The 9,194-nt window shown below is 53.3% G+C and overlaps 1 protein-coding gene across 5 annotated transcripts in view; it reads right to left on the minus strand.

Annotated features, from left to right (window-relative positions):
* The window catches only part of FERMT2 (FERM domain containing kindlin 2), a 50,118-nt gene extending 41,202 nt beyond the window's left edge, over positions 1-8,916 (minus strand). For 2 of the 5 annotated variants that reach the window (XM_066321527.1, XM_066321526.1), the window contains exons 1-3: positions 8,823-8,916; positions 7,430-7,495; positions 6,386-6,554 (exon numbers count right to left, since the gene is read on the minus strand). In XM_066321527.1, coding sequence (XP_066177624.1) covers positions 6,386-6,554; positions 7,430-7,492 — 232 coding nt within the window. In that variant the 5' untranslated portion in view covers positions 7,493-7,495; positions 8,823-8,916. Of the gene's footprint in view, positions 1-6,385; positions 6,683-7,429; positions 7,496-8,822 lie in introns of those variants that run through there. The other 3 variants (XM_066321529.1, XM_066321528.1, XM_066321530.1) reach the window with 2 other exon arrangements.
* Between the last annotated feature and the right edge of the window lie 278 nt (positions 8,917-9,194).

Consider the following 9,194-nt stretch of genomic DNA (forward strand, 5'->3'; position numbering starts at 1 on the left):
AGTGGCTGGGGTTGGGAGGGACCTTAAAAACTATTTAATTCCATCCCAAGAGACACCTTCCAGTGGACCAGGGTGCTCCAAGTCCAACACGGCCTTGAACATTTCCAGGGATTCTATTCTGAGCACAGTTTCTTTGAATCTTTGTATGGTTTAGACAGACTCAGCCGATGCCTGGGCGAAACACAAGCCCTGATGGAGAGGAAAATGGAAGAAAAAGGGAAAGGAAAAAAAGTATTTAAAAAAAGGGGAAGTGTGTGAATATGATGATTTCTATGATTTTTTAGCTCCCCACACCAGCTTCCCCACATGCCTTATGTCAAATCAAAACCTGAGAGAGCTAGAAGAGGAAGCTACTGATTTGGGCCGGGTGGGAGCAGCAAACCCAACAATTTCCTGTCTGTGGTGTGACAAACCCAGGCTCTGGGATCTGCAAGAACACCAACACAGCCTCCCACCCCATGCTCCTTCCCCTCTCACCAGGACCTGTGAGCTCCACTGAGCTCTTTCCAGCCAAATCTGAATGGCTCACAGTGACAGAATAAAAAAAAAAAATCTTAATTGTCTTGACCCCTAAAGAATCATCACCACTCTGAGTACAAATATTAATTGCTGTGACTGCAGCTTGGAGCTGCCTTTATGTGACTTTTACCTCCCCTCACCCTGAATCCCTCTGTCATTGGCAGCTCAGCTGAATATTCCACTCAGGCTCACAAAGAGGACTTTATTTGAGCCACGATCAATCTGAGCCCACGTAGGAGTCTCCTGGAGTCCAAAGCTGGATGTAAAGGAATGAGCCAGTCCCTCACAGATCAATGTGCATGGCTGGGGTGTGTGTCCACAGCACTGGCACGCTGCCACTTAAATGTCACTGAAATGTGCTGTTTGGAGAAGTGAGGATCAGCACAGGCCACAGGTGAAGGGATAAATCAAGTGGCAATATGGAAATGCAGGGAATGGGAGCTGATCTCCTTGAGGATGCTGCTGAAGTGGAAGCATCCAGCAGGTCACCAATTCCAACTCAGAACAGCTCAAAATCCTGCCTGAATCTGGAGCAGGGGGACTTTGGTGTTCAGCAGGTGCCAGATCCCCCTCTGGGCTCACCATCCCACCACCTGCCAGCTGTACAAGTTTTGCTGTTTAAAAGCTTGGGAAGAAATTTTCCAGGGAAATCTGGAGTGGGTCAGTGCCTGCCCGAACCACAGCAAACACCATCCCTGTTTGTGACATTATCTGGGACAAGCTCTCAGCACTCAGCCCCACAGGGAACACAAACACCTCCCCAAGGACTGAATTAACACTTGGAGTCCTCTCATGGCTGTCACTCACTAAGAAAAGCAACACTGAGGAGTGACCAGTGCTGATTTTGAAGAAAAAATATCCCTCTCATCTCAAGTGGCAACAGACGGGACAGATGAGCACCTGTGGGTGTCCCAAGTGAATGTGCCCGGGTGACATCGTGGGCACAGATTGGAGAAATGCCCTGAGTCACACATGGCACCAGGTACTGATGCTCAGACACCTAATTCTGGGAAAGTGTGGCTACATCAGAGAATCCCAGAATGGTTTGGGTTGGAAGGGAACTTAAAGCCCATCTCATTCTGTGGGTACGGGCACCTTCCACTATCCCAGGCTGCTCCAAGCCCTATCCAACCTGGCCTAGAACACTTCCAGGGATCCCAGGGCAGACATAGCTTCTCTGGACACCCTGGGCCAGCCACTCACAGAGGAGGAATTCCTTCCTAATATCCCATCCATCCCTGCCCTCTGGCAGTGGGAAGCCATTCCCTGTGTCCTGTCCCTCCATCCCTTGTCCCCAGTCCCTCTCCAGCTCTCCTGGAGCCCTTTTAGGCCCTGCAAGGGGCTCTGAGCTCTCCCTGGAATCTTCTCCAGGTGAACCTTCCCAGCTCTCCCAGCCTAGGCTACAGAGCAGAGGGGCTCCAGCCCTTGGAGCATCTCCATGGCCTCCTCTGGATTTTCTCCAGCAGCTCCATGTCCTTCCTAGTGCTGGTGTCCCCAAATCTGGAAGCAGAATTTCAGCAAAGTCCAAAGCACAAGGAACAAGCCACCTACAAGACAAGCCCTGCAGCCTCCTCCTGCCTTGTGTTTACAAGAGGAATGAGATGGGACATGGACTCTGTATTTCTCTCCCATAGCCTCAAGCTGTTTCCAAGAGTTCATTCCAGTTGCAAGGCAAAAAATTTTCCCAGCGAGTCTCACAAGGGCCTGGAGTGTTTATAAGCACTGTAAAACCTCAAACACAAACCTGGGCAAATCAATGACGCTGCACTTTGTTGGTGTTTTATTCATAAACCTTTCAGGGGTCCATTAAGGAGAGGAGACTTCACAGGCAGAACAACACTAATATTTAGAATTGATCTTGCAAGGAATGGAGCTGACATCCTTGGAAGATAGCACAGCAAAGTCTATCTGATGGTGAAAAGAGCCCCTGGGGTGAATCCCAGACACATTTGCAGGCTGAAACCACTTTGAAAAAGAGCCTTAAGTGCTGCAACCAAAACTGCATGGGACAACTCCGTGCCAGTCCTCAGGTGACATCCCACCTTCTCCCAGGTGACAAAGGAGACAAAGGAGGAGCTGCCAAAGGGAACAATGGAGGTTAAACCAGTTGCACAAACCCTTATCCCAGCTTCAATTCACAAAAAAAACCCCAAGGCTTCAGGAGATGTCATCACTGCCTGCCATTGTCAGCCTGTTTGAGGGCAGAGGGTTTGCTTCGAAATTTATTCATGTCAGCTCTCCTGGCCATCCCAGGTCACTAAAATAGGGATGCCACCACACTACCCATTCTTAACCCCTTTTGGTCCAGAAGGACATCTATAATTCCAAATATTTCTGGATTTTTTTTTTCACTCATTTATCTATTTTCCTCAGGTACAAGCCCAAAAAGGTGCTCAGTTGCTCCCACAAACCCCAGGAGCTGGAGTCACCTCCCACCCATATACTGCCTGTTAAAGAATCACAGAGAGAAATCCACATTTCCATCACAAAACTTCTATCCACGGACTTTCTGAATCTGCTCAGTGCACATTTAGGTCATCTGTCTTAGGCTATGCCTCTGCCAGACACCATTTGTCCCCCCTGCCCTGTTTCTGTCAGCTATTCCTTTATTCCCACGACCAGGCAGAGCATCCCCCATATATTCCACAGAATTCCATAAACTCCACAGAGCTCCTCCCAAAGTGCCTTTCAAAAAAAGTAGGATTTTTTTAATTCCATGTGTTTAAAACAGCCTCAAGTTGACAACAACAATAACCTGCGTTCACTTCCTTCCTTCCTCTGCTCCCAGTGATTTTAAACCTCGCTTTATTTTTTGTTTGTAAGTCAATAGTGGCAAAATTCCTAAAAAACCCTGAGAGAGAGCACCAGGAGTTTCCAGCACAGACCCCAGCCCTCACAGAACAACTAAATGCTGCTGCTCTTAAAACCTCAGCAGTTTTGTTTTTTTTTTTTTTGCTTATTTTTTAGGGATGACTTTGCCAAGAACTTGGCACGGCTCAATTCACGGAGTGGCTTAATCCAGCAGGTGATGAATAACAGGGGAGAGAACAGGTCATTGCAACTCACTTGAATTACCAGAATCCCTATCTGCTGCTTGGGCCTCCTCCAATCCCTGCCTGCATCAGCCACGGATTTTAATTGCCGGTTCCCAAAGAGTCTGACTGCAGTCACTCTGTGCAGGCAGGGACCAAGCCCATGGGATTTATGGATACCTGCAGAGCTGAAGTTAAGGAGGAGAGACTTTGCTGGACTCCTGCTTCACCCCACCAGGATATTTACTGCACTCTTTCTCCTACAAGCACCAAGAAATGCTGATGTAAATCAAGATTTTTTTCTCCTTTTTCCAAGCTCTCCTTGCTGCTGGGAGGAGGGAAGGCATTTTTCCCCCCCGTTCACTGATGGGGAAGAGCTCCTACCAGCACCCTACAACCAAAGTGTGGCTGATCTGCTGCAGATTGCCACTGATGTCCTAAACTTCCCTGAAACTCCAGGCAGGCCACAGAAATCTCCTTTCCAAAGCCTGCAGGATTTGTCCCAAAGGATGGAACAGGCAAATCCCAGCCCAAGGCAATGACCCACCTTCCTTCCCTTCCCCACAGTGTGCAAGTGGAACAGCCCATGGGAGATACCACAGGGAAACACAAAACTGCAAGGAAACTTTATTTTTAGGAAATTTCCTTAAAATTCATAGCAGAAAATCTGCCTGGCAGGAGAATAAATTTTTTTTTTAACACTGAAAGTTGTTGAAGTAAGGAATCAAACACAGGAATGACAGGGAGGAAGAGGTTAAAAATGCAGGGAAAGGGTTTCAATGTGGAAAAATTGCAAAATGAATTAATGTGGAGACGAGGCAGTGCAGAGGCTGGATGAAGGGAGGCATTGAGGAGCACGGGAGGATGAGGAACGAGCCCCATCCCACCCTGCTCCGCTAAACCCGACCCCGCTCAACTGGCAGGAGCTCAAAGGAGCCATAAAAATAATGAGAGGGCTGGAAGAGCTGACACGAAGGAAGATTAAAAGGAACTAAATACGTATAGCTTGGCTGGGCGACAAAAGCCAAGGGGAAAGGGAAGGCAACAGCCAGAGATATCCATGGATCTGACCATCTCGGGAAGGGAGGCACTGGGGCAGCCCCCGGGGGAGCTCCATCCCCTCTCCCCACGCTGCTGCAGCCGCCGCATTCCTTCCCTCTCATACAATCCCTAATTTAACAAGTGCAGAAGATCTGGGCAAACATTTAGGGGGGGATGGATTACGTCAGGAGCTAATTTAGGTCCTCGCCGGGCTCCGGCCCCGCGCACATGCCTGGCTTTCCACACACGCTTCGGCCCTGGATCTGCTCCGGCATCTCCCGACACCCAGCATCACTCCTTCACTCATGGGCGGATTTTTTATCACCTCTAGAAAGCTGGTTTGCTTTTTCCCCGGCCACAGAGTGCTCAACTTCAGCCAAACTTTCTGCACCTCCAGCGTTAAAGTAAAAAAGAAAACCAGAATTATAATATCAAGTTTTCGGGGAGTTCAGGCTACCTCTAGCACGAGACCCTCCGATGCGAGCGCTCGCTTCCTTTTGAAACCCAGCGTATTTATATCCATCCCTTCCTTCCTGCGACTCCAGATAATTAATAAATCAAAACCTAAGCACGGGGTGGGGGAAAGATGGGCTTTTTTAAAGCCGCAAGCGGGTTCCGCAGCGGAGCGGGACCTGCAGCTGACAGCTCCGCTACTCCCACAGCCGCAGGCACGCGCGGGACCTCGCAATTAATATTTTATTTGAGCAATTACAGCCATCAGCCCGGGCTGTACCGCTGAGTCAACACAGCCAGCCATAAAGAGACAAGGGGAGGAGGGTTCGGCGGGGCCGGGCTCCCCGCTGCCGCCGGGGACCGAGCCCTGGCCACGTCCCGTTGTTCCCACGCGTCCCGGACAAACGGGCTCTTTGTCCAGGTGTGCACCCAAAGCCACCGCACACCGCCGTGTCCCCAAGGTCCCCTCGCCCACATCACCCCACTGATCGCCCCACGGGCCCTCGGGAGCGCTTTGCCCGCACGGAACTGCAGGATGAAGTCTTGCTGTAAAAACTCTGCAGCGCGCACAAACCCCCAGCCCCAAGGCGAAAAGGGAGCTGTTTCCTAAGCCTGTGTAAAATCCTGGGTGTGAAACAGCCGGTGGATGGGGCTGAGGCCCCGGGGAGGTAAAGTTTGGCTGGTGGAGGAGGTGAGAGGGAGATCCTGGAAGGGTGCAGAGGCTGGGCTGGGGGGCTAGGGCAGGGTGTGGGGATCTCGGGTGCTCCCGGTGCTGGGAGCTAAGGCAGAGTACTGGGAGAGGGTGCTGGAGCTAAAACACAGGACTGGGGCATGATGCTGGGAGCCGAAGCAGGGTGTTGGGAGCCAAAGTACCGGGATAGTGTGCTTGGAGCACAGCACTGGGTGCTGAGGCACTGTACTGGGGCAGGATGCTGGGAGCTAAGGCACAGTGCTGGGAGAGAGTGCTGGGAGCTGGGGCAGGGTGCTGGGAGACAAACACAGTCCTGGAGAAGGGTGCTGGAGCAAAGTAGTGCAGCAGGGGTGCTGGGAGCTAAAGCAGGGCACTGGGTCAGGGTACTGGGTCAGGGTGCTGGCAGCTGAACGACAATCCTGGAGCAGAGTGCTGGGCGCTAACCTGGGATACTCAGGCACTGCACTGGGCAGGGCGCTGGGGGCTAAACTGTGCAGACACTGCTAAAGTCGGCACTGCACCGGGCAGGGTGCTGGGAGCTGGAGCACAGTCCCGGAATAGGGTGCTGGGAGTTAACAGCACAGTACTGGAGCAGGGCGCTGAGCACTGGGAGGATGCCGGGCGAGTCGAGGGCTCCCGGAGAACTCACCGAGCTTCTCGACGAGGCGCAGCATGACGCCGCCGATGTGGATCTCGCCGGTGACCCGCAGGGTGACGTCGCGGCCCAGGTCGGTGACATGGACGCTCAGCTCCCACGTCCCGTCGGCGTAGCAGCCGTCCGGCATGCGGATCCCGTCCAGCGCCATGGCCCCGGCCTCCTGCGCCGGACGGAGCGGGAGCGGGATCAGCGGCGGCAGCGGCAGCGGGATGGGCCCGGCTGTGCCCGCTCCGCGCCCCGGGGCAGGGCTGGGGGCGCGGTGGGGCGGGATCGGGGCCGCGCCGCCGCCGCCGCTCTGAGGGGCCGCCGCGGGAGGAGCAGCGCGGGAGGCGGAGGGAGCGAGGCGAGGGAGGGAGGGAAGAGAGGGGGGAGGAGGAGGAGGAGGGGGATAATAATTAAAGGAAAAACGCGCCTGTGGCTGCCGGGCCCCTTGGCCTTTTATGGAAGCGAAGGACGGAGTTAGTGGGGGGGGGCCGCTCCAACATCCGGGAACCGCCGGGGGGCGGCCCGGCCGGGATCGGTCCGGCCCGGGTTGGGATTGTCCCGGTTCGGCCCGGCCCAGCCAGGCTCGGCCTGGCTCAACACAGCTCGGCTCAGTCCAGCTCGGCTTATCCCAGCTCGGCTCTGCCTGGCTCATCCCGGTTCGGCTCTGCCCATCCCAGTTCGGCCCGGTTTATCCCAGATCGGTTTATCCCAGCTTGGCTCTGCCCAGCCTGGCCCGGCTCAGCCCTGCCCAACTCTGCCCAGCCTGGCGCACCTAATCCCGCCTCAGCGCATCCCGGTTTATCTCATCCCGGCGCGGCTGTGCCCGGCTCAGCCCTGGCCGGCTCAGCTCCTGGCGACTGGTCCCAGGGCGTCCCGTGGGGAAATTCGGGAGCCCGCCGGAGAGCATCCACTAGTGCTGGCGGAACCTTGGCGTCCCAAAGACGCGTGACAGCCGTACCCATTCTGCACCCTTTGGGGTGTTTTTTAACACTGGCCCCAAATTAATAGGAAAAATCCTTCATAGGAAAAATCCTTCCCTCCAAACCTTACCTTGGCATAGTAGCCCGTGCCCCCGTTGAGGCTGGGAGATGGGTCGGCTCGCTCCATCCTCATAATCTGTGTGAATATGGGAAATGGTAACTGTCTTTAAATAAAAGGGTCTGAACCGGCACAAATGGAGGAAAAAAAAATTATTATCCGCTTCCTGTAGCTCCTCCACCCAGTGATACACACATCCCGCTAAGCAACCACGCTTCCTGAAAATCCAACACGCGGAAGGGGCTGTGGTTTGAGGTCCAGGCGCTGTGGATGTATCCTGCCCCTTTCCAGGTGATGGGAAGTCACATCCCGGCAAAGCTGTGCCCGCCCTGCAGCCTCGGGGATGGCTCTGCCACAGCCAGCCCGGCACTGTCTCCATGAACACCATTCCCACACTCCCGGTGAATGGCGGTGGGAGCTTTAGGACCATGAAATCATGGCATGGTTTGGGTTGGAAGGGACTTTAAAGACCATCCAGTGCCAGTCCCCTGCCATGGGCAGGGACAACTGTCATTAAACCAGGTTGCTTTGGCACCATACAGGCAACAAAACCTCTTAACAGGATGGTAACATTTTTCCATTTTTCACTTTGCCATTATAATGGCGATAGTTATCAAAGCTGTCTCTCTGCTTTAATACCTAATATACCTTTAATATCTTTAATAAAACCTTTAATATAATTAATAAAACCTTTCCTGAGGTCACTCTGGGCAGACTTAGCCAGGTTTTATCCAAGGATTTTTGCTAACGTGGCTGATGCTGCCAGAGTGAAACTGGGTGACGCTGCAGCAGGTGACCTCCCCACTTCGCACCCTCGTGGGGCCTCAATCCCTGGTCACAGGAACCCCCATTCCATCCCCCCAAATGTGGAAGCCGGAGCGTGATTTAGAGGGTGACTCCGGAGCGCAGGCGAGAGCTGGTCTGTAACAACAAAGCTTTCCCAGATGGTATCTCCGTGTTCCTCCAGCCTCAAACAATAGGGCAATAAATAGAAAGGGTTACTCTCAGCCCGGCGTGTTGGACGAGGTTCCCAGCTGATGCAATTGGATACGGCCCCGTGGAGCTGGTAACCTTTTAGTACAGCTGGCTGCACGCTGAGGAAAGGCTGCCGGCTCCTTCTGCTCCTAAACATGCTCGCAGATTTTCCCTTTCCCTGAGGAAGCCCCTTTCCATCCCGGGGGCTCCTTTCCTATGCGGAGGGAGAGGCTCCTTGAGCTGCAGTGCTCGGCCGAGAGGCAAAGCAAGGTCAAAAATGCACCGGCGCAGCTCTTGCGTCAGAGGCAGCCAAGCATCCCCAGGGCTCTTCCCACTGTTTGCAACAAGTCCTCGCTCCCTACGAGCAGCAATAGCCAAATAAGGTGCCGAAACGCATGGCCGCTTCCATCGGGATTCGGATGATACCTACCAGACCTGCCCACGCCGCAGCTCCCAGCCTGTCTGCCCCTTCTTCCTGGAAACCAGGATACTTTTTCAGTGAAATGGCTCCATGGGCATCCTTGGGAAACCAATGGTGAAGCTGAGTGAGAATTTCCCTGTCCCAAGTCTGTTTTGTCCCTTTTTTTTTTTTTTTTTTTTTTTTTTTTTTTTTTTTTTTTTTTTTTTTTTTTTTTTAAGCTCGTGACCTCTATTTCGGGTTTTAAAGTGTTATGGGCAGTTGTTGAAAGCAGCTGGTGTTCCCTGTGTTCCTGCTTGGCTGCTCTGGGCAAGCCGGTCAGACTGGCTCTTCCCAGGGTGACCAGCCATGGAACTCTGCAACTCAGTGCCTTTGCTGGGTGAC

This window comes from Sylvia atricapilla, chromosome 6, assembly GCF_009819655.1.
Source record: "Sylvia atricapilla isolate bSylAtr1 chromosome 6, bSylAtr1.pri, whole genome shotgun sequence".
NCBI lineage: Eukaryota > Metazoa > Chordata > Aves > Passeriformes > Sylviidae > Sylvia > Sylvia atricapilla.